The sequence below is a fragment of the Dromiciops gliroides genome, chromosome 3 (genome assembly GCF_019393635.1).
Source record: "Dromiciops gliroides isolate mDroGli1 chromosome 3, mDroGli1.pri, whole genome shotgun sequence".
Lineage (NCBI taxonomy): Eukaryota > Metazoa > Chordata > Mammalia > Microbiotheria > Microbiotheriidae > Dromiciops > Dromiciops gliroides.
The window spans coordinates 614,199,013-614,212,519 of record NC_057863.1 but is presented as its reverse complement, the minus strand read 5'-3'; the positions used below and the strand labels follow the sequence as shown (position 1 = coordinate 614,212,519).

General features: G+C 41.6%; 1 protein-coding gene across 1 annotated transcript; it reads right to left on the bottom strand.

Annotated features, from left to right (window-relative positions):
• Nucleotides 1-241: 241 nt before the first annotated feature.
• LOC122749443 (basic phospholipase A2 Sms-N6-like) lies at nucleotides 242-3,068 on the bottom strand. The gene is made up of 5 exons (XM_043995819.1): nucleotides 2,952-3,068; nucleotides 2,063-2,112; nucleotides 1,649-1,793; nucleotides 1,038-1,144; nucleotides 242-804 (listed from the first exon to the last, which is right to left on the bottom strand). Exons 2-5 carry the CDS (start codon nucleotides 2,100-2,102, stop codon nucleotides 662-664), a joined length of 435 nt encoding a protein of 144 aa, XP_043851754.1. The 5' UTR covers nucleotides 2,103-2,112; nucleotides 2,952-3,068; the 3' UTR covers nucleotides 242-661.
• Between the last annotated feature and the right edge of the window lie 10,439 nt (nucleotides 3,069-13,507).

Sequence of the window (13,507 nt, the reverse complement as noted above, 5' to 3'; positions counted from 1 at the left end):
CCTTGAGATATGAAGCTTCTCTAGGCAGGCTTATACTGAATGACTGCTAGCAGAACCCACTTCCAACTCTGAGATTCTGTGTTTCTGAGCCTTCAGGGGAATAGCGACAAGTCAGAGGAGTTGGGGTCTGCAGGCACGAGAGGACGGAACCAGGATTTCCCCTTCGGCTTCCCTTCCTCCTCTCTTCCCCATCCTATTTGATCCATACAGAGCAAATTTCCTTGATGCAAACAACACAGGACTGATGGGGAAACCCCACCCCAACATTTTATTGATACTTTTTTTCATATCACTAGCTACCTGCCCCCCTCCTTGGAACAAAGAGGAGCAGTAGAACAAACTCAATGAAATGTCCCGACAGCATCAGACAACGTGTGGGATTCCATATCCCTCCCTTTTTACCTTTCTTTTGAGAGAAGGGAGATGGGTTTCATCATTAGCCCTCTGGAATTGAGGTTGGTCATTACATTAGAAAGCTTGACCCATAGCAAGCAACAAATAAGGTTTGTCAATGGATTCATTAATCTAAATCCCAATGTCAAAGCAATATTGTTCAGAAAAGGCAGCGTGAACAGCTGTGGATTGTGGGGTGATGGCTTGGTAATTGGAATTTTGAGGCTCCTTCTTGTCAATTCTTGCTGAGGAAGGGAAAAAGAAGCTCTCAGCAACGATGTGTTTTCCCTTTGCATAAGAAATTGGGGAAGTTGCGATATTTCGCTTTGTAACTGTTCAGGTTTTTCTTCATGCAGTAAGCAGCTGTTCTGTCACAAGCACAGATTTGCTTCTGACAGTAGCTCCCAGATCCTAGAAGATCAGAGAAATGAATGAGCCAGAAGGGTTGGTAATTTTCTCTTCTATTGATACCTCTCACCCTCCCCCAGCCAAGCTAAGCCACTTTACTAGGTCCCTTCCCCAGGGGAAGCCCCTAGTCTGAGGGGAGAGGGCAGTGTTTGTTTTCAGGGAGTTTAAAAGCAGTGCCCTTCCAGACACCACATCTGGAGTGCTCAGTGGTGCCTCCCTGTAAAGTGCTAGCTCACCACAGGTGATGGATCCAGCCCGATATTTGTAATTGTAGGTCTGGGTTTTGGGGTGGCAGCCTCTCTTCTCCAGCTTTGAATAGCAGCAGTCATGGGCCAAACAGCACCTAAAGTGAGGAGACCTGCTGAATGCTGTCCCCCTCTCCTGTTGGGGAGCAGGCAGTCAGCAAGTAGGATGTTCAGAGAGGCCACCCAAGGAGGCAGGCAGCCTGCTGGTAGAATGATCCCAGGTCTGGGAGTTGAGACACCTGAGTTATTAGGATCATAGTTTTCTCATCCATAAATGAGGGGATTGGATGACATGGTCTCTAAGGTTCTTTTCAATTCCAGATTTTATTCTATTTATTGGAGAATCTCTGATTCTGAAAACCTATCTGGTACCAGTCTTCCTTATTGCCCCTTCTGGAGGACTCCAAGGGCATCTCTAAAAAGACTCCCAAGAATTCTAGGGAAGAACACTCTTGTATCATTTGGTCCTTGAAATGCATTTTTTTGGTTGCCTGGCCTTTATGCCCTATCTATTTATTTGCATCTCCTGTCAGTGCTAATTCTAGTGATTCCCAAGGAAGCCAAGATAACCATCCTGCCAGGGCTGGGGAACAGCAGCTTACCTGTCAGTAGCATCTTTGGGGGTTCCTTTGCCTTTGAAGCCACAGTAGCAGCCATAGAAGCCATAGCTATACAATGCATTCTTTTTTGTGAGCGCAGCAATCATGTTATTGAATTGTACCAGGTTCCCTTGTACCTCCAATAACCCTACAAGAGAGAACAGTGGTCCCCAGTAAGATGTGGCCACCCTTCAGGTCTTCTCTCTTTCCACTACAGCTTTAGTCTGTCCTTTCCCACCCTTCATCTGATGGGAGAATCTTGTCCTCTCTATTTCCCTCCCAGCCTCTGAGAAGAGCCAATGGGGATTTGCAAGGTTCCAGGAATGGAGAGAGCTAGGGGACTCAGAAGCTGTTCTGGGAGATGCCCTTCCTGGGGCTGATTCATGGGAAGAGGTCAGTCACGTGGTCACATCTTACCACAGGCCATTAGTGCAACAAGCAGAAAGACTGTTTTCATCTTGAAGCCTCTGTAAGAGAAAGTATAAACCTGATGTCTCTCCTCAGGTGAGGTCCACACATTCCTGCTCTGCCCCTGGGGCTGCCACCCCAGCCTCCCATCTTTCCTCTGTTATCTGGCAGGGGAGAATAGGTCCTTAATCTTATTGGAAGGGACCTCAGGAACTACCTGTCTATACCTAATCAAGACATCCATGTATGGAATTTCTATTGGCATAGAAACATATTTACCCTGGCACCGCACCCTCCCTTCAGCCCCTATTGGTTACAGAGATGCACAAAGCACATTCTTCAGACATATACACATCATAATTCAGCTATAGAAACACACACTCAGGCCACTACAGTTCCCACACTCATCACAACACTTGGGGCCACAGAAATACACACAGAACATTACTGGCACCAAGAAATGTACTCGGACCCTCTAAACAAGGGGTTCTTAACCTTCTCTATGCCCTGGGCCCCTTGAGCCTATGCACCCATTCTCAGAATCATGTTTTGAGGGGCAACTAGGTGGCACAGTGGATAGAGCACTGGCCCTGGAGTCAGGAGGACCTCAGTTCAAATCCGACTTCAGACACTTAACACTTAACTAGCTGTGTGACCCTGGGCAAGTCACTTAACCCCAATTGCCTCACCAAAGGGGAAAAAAAGAAAAAGAATCATATTTTGAGATGCATAAAGTAAAATATATAGGATTAGAAAGGAGACTAAATCATACTGAAAGATAGTTATCAAAATATTTCAAAAACACAATTTTGCAGACACCAGGTCAAGAACCCCTTCCTGCTCTAGGCATACTTAATAATAGAGAATCACACAAACACAGACACACACTCTCTCTGACCTGGATGAGTATCTTTTGGTCTTTTGGGTTCCAGGTACCTTCGGCTGTTTTTTGGTTAGATTTGTCCACTTCAGGGCTCTTAAGTCTCCTTGTTCCTCACTCAAGGCTGAAAAGCTCCATATATAGATCCAGGAGGACTCTGTCTCCAGCAAAATTGGAGGTGGCCAAAGAGAGTCCCCACCCCTGGGGGTGGGAATTCCCAGAAACTTGCCCAACACCAAGAGTCCACATTACTTGAAGAAGGGGTGGGGCCAGAATCTTCTCTGGCTGTCCATAAGGTGATCCTCCAGGTCTCATAGGAGCCATTCCTTGATAGGGAGAGGGCAGCCTCTTTGGATGGAATAATGGGCAACAGCCTGAATGCTGACACACAGCTGGGTTAGATTCAGGGACTTTGTGTCCCAAGCATGTTTGGGGGGACACACTCACCTTCTGATTCAGGACACTCCATCCTGCCTCAGAGTTTGGACTCGGGCCATCAACAGCTCTAAACATTTGCCAGACTGCTTACTCATAGTAAAGTCCAAATCACGCTTTCAGCACCCCTGTCAAGTGCCTGCTCTGTACAGAGTCCTGTATGAGGTGTTTTGGTTGTGGTTGGGTGGGATAGAGAGAGAATCAGAGAAAGAGGCAGAAAGATAAGCCCAAAAAAAAGAGGTTAGAAAAAGGATGAGCTAAAGCTCCTACATATCTGAGTTAATAGGGAGTCGCTAGAGTTTATCGAGTAGGGAAATAATGTAGTTAGATGTGTGCTTTAGGAACATCACTTTGGGAGTTTTATGGAAGACAGATTAGACAAAGGAGAGATGAGGCAAAGAGACCAATTAGGAGGCTAGTTGAGAGGCGATGAAAGTCTCAATTAGGGTGATGGCCAGGAGAGTGGATAGAGGGAGGCAGATAGGAGAAATGTTGTAGATGTAGACAGATTGGGTAATATTGCATATGCGGGGTTTGGGATAGTGAGGGACCTGAGAGAATGCCAAGGAGAAGAGCCGTGGGGACTAGAAGATATTCAATAACGATAATCATATGTATGGGGAAATTGGAAAGTTCAGAGGGGAGAGAATAGTGAGTTTTGTTTTCAACATGTTGAGTTTGAGATGGCTTTGGGACATCTAGTTAGAAATAGGCAAGTCTTGATCAGAGAGAGAGAGAGAGAGAGAGAGAGAGAGAGACAGAGAGAGAGACAGAGAGAGACAGAGAGAGACAGAGAGACAGACAGACAGAGACAGAGAGAGGAGAGAGAGAGAGAGAGAAGGAGGGAGGGAAGGAGAGAGGGAGAGAGAGAGGGAGAGAAAGAGAGAATGTGAGAACTGTATATACAGAATTGTGAGCCATCTTCATAGAGAAAAGAATCAAAGCCATGGGAGCTGATAAAGTCACAAAATAAGAAATGAGAGTATTCAGAGAGGAGGGCTCAGGACAGAACCTTAGGGAACACACACATTTAGGGGCAGTGATATGGAAGAAGATCCAGCAAAGGAGACTCAGGAGCGGTCAGATACGTAGAAGGAGAACTAAGAAAAAGCAAAGTCATCATAACTGAGAGACGAGATTGTGTGTACCTAGGAGGAGAGAGTGGTCAGTAGTATGAGGTGCTATATAGAAGTCAAGAAAGATTGATACTGAGAAAAGACCAATACACTTGTCAATTAAGAGATCTTTTTTTTTTGTGGGGCAATGGGGGTATTAGTGAACCTTACCCAGGGTCACACAGCTAGTGTCAAGTGTTTTGAGGTTGGATTTGAAACTCAGGTCCTCCTGAATTCCAGGGGATGGTGCTTTATCCACTGTGCCACCTAGCTGCCCCCCTTTAAAAATTTTTTATTTATTTTATTTGATAAATCTCTTCGAATCCAGAAAAAAAAAAAAAAAGAACTGTGGAACCTAGATGCAGATTGAACCATATTATTTCTACTTTTTTTTTTTGGTTTTGTTTTTTGAGTTTTTTCCCTTTTGTTCTGATTCTTCTTTCACAGCATGACTAATGCAGAAATATGTTTAATGTGATTGTACATATATAACCTATATCAGATTGCTTGCTGTCTTGGGGAGGTGGGAAGGAAGGGAGGGAGGGAGAAAAATTTGGAACTATAAGTCTTATAAAAACAAATGTTGAAAACTATTTCTGCATGTAACTAGAAAATAATAAAATATTTTTATGATTTTTAAAAAAGTTTTTTTTTCCTTTGGAGGAAGGTTGACTGGTCCTTCCCTTTTACTTCCCCTCTTGCTCTCCTGGGTGGGGTAGAGGGAGAGAGAGCATGTGAATTCTCCAGGTGGTCATTATACTTGTACCATCTGGAAAACTCCGGATTGGCATCCTTTCTAATGTGCTTCTTGTTTAACAGGCTTCTAAGCCCAGATTCCAGCCTGGCTAACCTGGTTCACAGCCCTCATAAACAATCCTTTCACTTCCAGCTTTCCACAGAATTTCCTCACCATGAAGACTGGAAATCCTGCCTTACTCATGTCTCTACCCCTCATGCTCCCCCCTTCCCTTCACCAAACCCTAACTGTGTTGGCAGAGAGGCATTGCACACAGGGACATTCTAATAAATATTTTCCAATGATTTTAATTCAATAAACATCTATAAAACACCTGGTTACCCGCAGGGTCCTGGTGCTAGGCATTGGAGATACAAAGATGGAAAATAGCAACCATTCTCAACTCGTAAGGAGCTTACTCTCTAGTTGAGAAGGAGAGAATACACAAAAGAGAGCATAACTAGGGAAATAAAGGTGACTGTTGTTTGTTTTTCTTTCTCGAAAATGACCATGACATCGGAGTGATGTCATGACTTGAACTGAACTGGATTGAAGGGAGGCAGGGGCTGTGCAAAGTCACCCAACCTCACTCTTTCCTCCAGAGCCCTATGGATCCAGTGGCAAGATATACATCTGGATGACTGGAGATGGCCCTGGATGTTTAAGGCAATTAAGGTTAAGTGACTTGCCAGGGTCCACACAGCGAGTGTCTGAAGTGATATTTGAACTCAGGTCCTCCTGACTCCAGGGCCAGTGCTCTATCCACTGTGCACCTTAGCTGCCCCCTAATGACAAAGGTTAAATATAGATAGAATACAAGGAAATTCCAGGAATACATTCATTCATTCATTCATTTATGTATTTATCAAATCACTATTTATTGATATCTTTTGTTTCTTACATTATAATGGTTATTCCTCCCCTTTCCCCTTCTAAATAACTATACCAAAAGTAGTTTTCAAAGAGGATCCACCCAAACTTATAAATACATTGAAAGAAATAAAAAAAACACATGTGCAATGTGTAACACCCAGAGATCTTCCACCTCCATGAAGGGGTGGATGGGGAGGGGGATCCTCTCATATCTCTTCACTTGAGTCCTGCTTGATCTTTATAATTTTGTTACATTCACTTTTTTAGTATGTTCTTTCCACTTACACTGTAGTTGTGTTTATTGTTTTCTTGGTACTGTATAATTCACTCTGCATCAGTTTGTGAAAATCATTACATGCTTCTTTTTATTTATCACAAATACTTTTCTCCTCTCCTCCCCCTCCTCCCTTTCCTCCCCTCCCCTCCCTCTCCTTCCTTTTCTTTGCAGGTATTGAACTTCCCCTCTCTGGCAACTTGAAATATTTGTTCTTTGGTCTAGAAGCTAATATTGGCTACTAATTTATTTGGAGTTTTCATCATGGGGATTTTTTTCAGGAGGCAAACAATGGATATTTCATACTTTCATTTATCCTTTGGTTCTAACAGGTTTGGTTAATTTCTATCCATGATTTTTTTTAAATAAAAGGACAACATTTTATTTATTTATTTCCCAATTACATGTAGAAACTTTTTTGCATTAATTTTTTAAAAAATTGAGTTCCAAATTTTCTAGAAAGATATCCATATGCTCAGGGGAAATTGGGAAGCTCAGAGGGGAGAGGTAATGAGTTTTGTTTTGGATGTTGAGTTTGAGATGGCTTTGGGAGGCAAGTCAGAACTTTGAGAACTGTATATACAGAACATCCTCCCTAAGATGGTAAGCAATTTGATACAGATTATATATGTGTAATCATGCAAAACGTATTTCCATATTGGTCATGTTGTGAAGACACAGATAAAACATACACACAAATCAAGTGAACAATAGTATGCTTTGATCTTTATTCAGACTTCATCAGTTCTTTCTGTGGAGGAGGAGAGCATTTTTCATCATGAATCCTTTGGAATTGTTTTGGACCATTGTATTGCTGTGAAGAGCTAAATCATTCACAGTTGATCATTGTACAATAATGATGTGACTACGTACAATACTCTAGTTCTACTCACTTCACTCTGCATCATTTTATGCGAGTCTTTTGTGTTGTTTAAAAATCTAAATGTGGGCTCTAATCTGCCCCCCTCAGTCTTGGGAGAAAGCTGGCTAAAATCACTGATAAATTCAGCAAGAGTTTAGGCTTTTAAGGGTCTATTAAAAGATATATTATAAGATAGGGAAGAGAGAGAAAGATTGAGAACAGATTCCTTATAGCACGGAAATCCTAGCTTTCCTAACAGTCCACATGAAGTCCTGCCACCAAGCTGATGTCTCTAACCAAAAGCACCAGCTCCCCATCCACCAGCCCTCCCCCCTCTCCCTTCCCCCTCCTCCTCTCTCCCCCTCCCCTTTCCATTTTATCAAACATTAGGTTATTGAATTCCACCTCCCCCATTCTCCCTTTATGTAGTCTGTTCCAATGAACTCTTTTATTTTTTAGGTGAGGCAATTGGGGTTAAGTGACTTGCCCAGGGTCACCTAGCTAGTAAGTGTCAAGTGTCTGAGGCCGGATTTGAACTCAGGTCCTCCTGACTCCAGGGCTGGTGCTTTATCTACTGTACCACCTAGCTGCCCCCCATAATTTTCTTTTACATAATTATTGCTTCTCTGATTTGTTCAGGGCAACTAGGTAGCACAGTGCAGGGCTTGGATTTAGGAAGATGCCTCTTATTTAAAAAAAAAATTTTAATAAAGGAATAGAATCTACTGGAAATAAAATCCACTAGTTAGGAGACAAAATAGTGGAATATGCATCAAAACAAGATCAAAGTATAACAACTAAAAAGAGTTGCATATTTTAATATCAAAGTTGAATACTTTAATATCAAGCCTTGAGAAGAACTAGGCAATAAAAGTTGGAGAAATAATTTGAGTCATCAGGTTGCCTGAAAAAAATGCAGAGAGAGAATGACTGTTTTCCAGGAAAATACTCAAGCGAAATTTCCAGATGCTGCAAGACGAACTGAGAGATTACAGATTGATAGAATTCACAGGGCAACCTTGGAGATTCACTTAGACATTATTACCAAACTCTAGATCTTTATTGATGAAGAAAATATTTTGCAAGCAGTTAAAGAGTTGGCTGAAATGAGAGGAATGATGGATTTGGAATCAGAGAATAGGAGTTCAAATGCATGCTTGTCATTTACAGTATAAGATGCCTCTTCTTGAATTGAAATCTGGCCACAGACACTTACTAGCTGTGTGACCTTAGGCAAATTACTTGCCGTTTTTACTTCAGTTTTCCTTATCTATAAAATGAGCTAGAGAAGGAAATGGGCACGTCACTCCAGTATTCCTTGCCAAGAAAATACCCAAATGGGGTCACAAAGAGTTGGGCACAGCTGAAAAAATGAATGAACAATAATACTTATTTGTTCTTTGACTCATTCATTATATAAGATTTCATTGTTAAGTCTCCATTTAGGTCTGTACCTTTTGTTTATGGTCTCTGAACCAATTTCTATTCTTTTTTTTTTTTTTTTTTTTGCACGGGGCAATGAGGGTTAAGTGACTTGCCCAGGGTCACACAGCTAGTAAGTGTCAAGTGGCTGAGGCTGGATTTGAACTCAGGTCCTCCTGAATCCAGGACTGGTGCTTTATCCACTGCACTACCTAGCTGTGCCCCCCCCTCCCAATTTCTATTCTTATTGAATTATGGTGTGGAAAGCATGTATTAAACTATTTCTGCCTTTTTACATTTAGTTGCAATATTTCTGTGCCCTATTACATGTTCAATTTTTGTAAAAGTTCCATGTGGTACAGAGAAATATGCATTTTTTTGCTGTCCTATTTAAAAGACACTATAAGTCTTTTCAGCTCTAGTTTCTCCAGAAATTTCAATTCAGTTCCACAGTTTCCCTTAAAAAACAAAACAAAACACCTTTCTGTTAGATTTATCAAAACTACCATTTATTTAGCTCTTTAAAGTTTGCAAAGTGTTTTGCATATGATTCTCAACTGATCCTCACAACAACTTTGGAGAGTAGGTACTTAAGCTGGGAGCTTTTGGCCTGAGCACTGTGGCAGGAGGGGCTGGTTGGGGCAGTGGTAGCAGAGGCTGTGTATTTGAAGGACCCAGAATGGGAGCTGGAACTGAAGACTGGAGATGGCTGTGGAGCTGAGCCAGTGGGACTGTAGTCTATGGAGCCACCGCTGGAAGACCTTGAGATGGTTTCAGAGGCTAAAATGGGGTGGTGATTTATGACTTCCCATTTGAGGTGGGATGGGCACTAGACTGGGAAATAGGGGCATGCCTTCCTTCTCCTTTCTCTCTACCTGAGGAGGGCAGAAGCTGATTCCAAAGTTTATTCTGTCCTGCAAAATTATTCTTCTAATTTATTTTAAAGTAGTTTTTTTTTTTTTTTTTTGCTGGCTAAGGGAAAAAAAATGAACAATTATTCTAACTCCTGTTTATCTATCTGTATGTTGACTTATTTTTAAGCAAAGGGAGTGATAATAGACTTGGGAACTGGTATACAGAAAGAATCAGAGTTTGAAACCCAATCCCCTGAAGTGCGAGACTTTCTTCTGCCAGGGAGGTAGGTTTTGTTTTATTGGTAATTTTTGGATAAACTTCTTAAAAGGCAAAACTAAATTGAAGATGGGGTTCTCCTTTGTCTACATTAAAAACAAGTTACTGGGGGCGGCTAGGTGGCACAGTGGATAAAGCACCGGCCCTGGATTCAGGAGTACCTGAGTTCAAATCCGGCCTCAGACACTTGACACTTACTAGCTGTGTGACCCTGGGCAAGTCACTTAACCCCCATTGCCTCACCAAAAAAAAAAACAAAACAAGTTACTATCTTTGACAAGACTGGGCTATTGGTACTCATTTTTCCCCAGAGTACTAGGTGGGTTTAGGGTGGTGACCAGATACTCGATAAGGATTTAGAAAGACCATAAACTTCCCAGTGAGAAAAGAAAAGGTGTGACTGGATGTTACTGGAAATATCCACATTCCAAAGGTGGGGCCAGGAGAGGGAGTTATTTTTTTCCCCCCTTGTAACTTCATCTCCTACCTCAAGGTATGGAAAGCTAAATCAAACTCTACATTTTCTCTTTCTAATTATAATCTCCTGTCTTCCCATCTCTCTTCCTTTGTCTCATTCCTCCTCTTTGTCTTCTGCATGACTTCCATGTTTTCCCAACCTGTTATCATTACTGGCCACATTTTCCTCTCTTTAGAGTCTTTAACTCTTATATGCTCAATTCAGCTTATGTTTCTGTCTTTGTAAAGGGAAGTAGATTTATTATTGGTCTGTGAAAAAACCCACATCTTTAATAACTATTTACCCTCTGAGGTTGTAGATACATAATATATGCCTTAAGCTTTTCTTTCTTTTCTTTTTTTTTGGGGGGGGGGGCAATGATGGTTAAGTGACTTGCCCAGGGTCACATAGTAGTAAGTGTCAAGTATCTGAGGCCTGATTTGAACTCAGGTCCTTCTAAATCCAGGGCTGGTGCTTTATGCACTGTGCCACCTAGCTGCCCCAAGCTTTGCTTTTCTAACAAACTTGTATTCCTTAGGAATCAGTCTCTTTTAGCAATTACTCCAACTCTTTTTGAGTTAAGGCAGGGATATATAACTTCCCTCATTTCCTGTCTTATCACTCCTCTTTATAGATATGTTACAAGTTCCTTTCAGGAGTAGCAAACTATGTAGTTAGATTGTGGAGAGATCCCTTGGCATCCATGCTTAGCTGGCATTGAGGTGGTTAATGAGTTTCTGTTTTGGATAACGAATGTGTGATAGAAACTATTGCTTCCTTTCTTGGCTAAAAGCTCATATCCTCTTAATTCAAAATAACAACTTTTGTTGATTTATTCCCCATCTAGCTGCCCATAACCAAGGTGGGACAAACCCTCCACTATTCATTGTTTTTAGGGATTGACACACATACCAGATGTAGGCTTAAAATTGGCAGAGGGAAGGGCTAAGGCTTCAACACAGGAAATCAACCATCTATCCCTCTAGCAAGTGATGCTTGCAGATGCTGCTGTCTTGGATCCCTGTCTCCCCAGGGGGACACCAAGTAGGGTTGTAACAAGGGGAAGAGGGCCAGCTCATTGTAGCAGTGTTCCACATGTCATCACATGCATCTGATGTTGGTAGAGTTCACCTCATTCCCTCAGAGTTCAGGAAGTTGAGACCCAGTGGAGGACTGTGCTGAATGGGGCTATCACTTTAGGACTATTAGAACTGGAATAGGGGCTGCTGATTTCTACTAATTCTGTGTATCCTTCAGGAAATAACTCCAGCCTTGTAACCATAAGTATATCTCAAGTCATCATTTCCAATTGATCAGCTGGTCCACCATGGCTTCACTTTGGAACTGGTTATATGGCTTATTCCTATTTCTCATGTAGAATGGCTGCTCTCCTCCATGGGCAGGAGCATGGGGAATAAGGATATTAACATTTAACATTATTTTACATTAATGTGAAATTGACTAGTTTCAATTTAAAAAAACCCCTTTATTATCCCATTTTCTGCGGGTAAGGCAGTGATGAGTCTGGGAAAGTATTCCCTGAGGAATCACCAATGTAAATCTGAGGTCAACCCTAGGTTTTTGAACCCTGGCCAGGTATGTTGCTCATGTTAACTGGAAACATCAGTGCCATTCTCCACCCTCCATCCCCTATTCCCTCCCTAAATGGGTAGGGTTAAGAATTAGTTCCAGATGGAAGATGTGGAAGAGTTCATCCAGGAAATGGCTAGAAGCCAGGATTGGAGATTGGAATCGTATTCCTTTGCACTGGTGAGTGTAGCAACTGGGAGGCTTTGGGGATAAGAAATCGTGAAGATCAAAAGGCTACGCTTACATCTCAAAGTAGTAATAGCCAAAATTTATATGATATTTGAACAGTTGAAAAGTACTTTTCATACATGAACTCACTGGATTCTTACAAAAAACCCCAAAGCTAAGTATTACAGGTATTCTTGTCCCCATTTTACAGATGAGCAAATCAAAGATGAGAGATGTTAGGTGGCTTGCTCATGGTCACACAGTAGTAAAGGGTGGAGGTAAGATATGAACCCATATTTTGCCTAACTCCAGTTATAATCCTTTTACTACCACTATGCCAGGGGACCTCTCATCTCACTCATGCCAACCAAGACCTAACTAGAGCCTTAGGGTCCCCATTCTCAGCTTAATGACAATCTTAGGTACATTTGCATAGGCTTTTCATTTCAGAAAATATTTTACATATATTGTCTCATTTGTTCCTGGCAGTCTTGTGAAAAAGGAAGCACAAAGAATTTTCTGTCTCATTTTATGGATGAGGAAATTGAGAAATGTCACAATACTAGTAGGGTCACAAAACTAGTTAAGGTCCAGAGCTACAGCTTAAACCTAGGTGTCTGACTCCATGTATTTTTGTCTCATACTGGCAAAACAACGAACACTTCCTTACACTTGTATGACATTTTAATTTTTAACCTGCTTTTAAAACTTATCATTACCTCCTTTCTATCACCAAAAAATTGTATGATATCACAGAATCATCCATTCAACCATTTATTACGCATCTACTGTGTGCAAGGCATTATTTTGCCTAGCTCCTAGGAAATACAAAATGTATGAGGACATGAATATTTGTCATTGAAGCAGGATACTCTGTTTTCCCATGATTCAGAGGCTGCTTGCTTTCCCAATTTTTGTTTGGAGAAGGGGAAGGAAGAAGAAGAAGGAAGAAGAAGAAGAAGAAGAAGAAGAAGAAGAAGAAGAAGAAGAAGAACAAGAAGAACAAGAACAAGAAGAACAAGAACAAGAATAAGAACAACAACAACAACAACAACAACAACAACAACAACAACAACAACAACAACAACAACCTAAAATAGTCCATGCTCTCAAGGACCTAAGTCTAATGAAGGAGACAACATGCAAACAGCTATGTACAGATGAACTATGTACAGGTTATTTTGGAAATAATCAACAGAGGGAAGGCACAAGAATCAGGAAGGATTGGGAAAGGCTTCCTGAGGAAGGCAGGATTTTATCTGGTACTCAAAAGAAGCCAGAAGGCAGAAGAGAGGAGGCAGAGCATTCTATCTATGGTAGACAGGCAGAGAAAATACCCAGAGTTTGAGATGAAATGTCTTGAACAATGAACAGCAAAGAAGCCAGTGTCTACAGACTGTAGCATTCCATGTCCTCTCCACTTTGCAATTGCCAACTTCCTTAAACCAAGAATATTATAAATTGAAATGGAGCCAAGATGGTGGAGTGAGAGGAAGCATTAGAGTCTAACT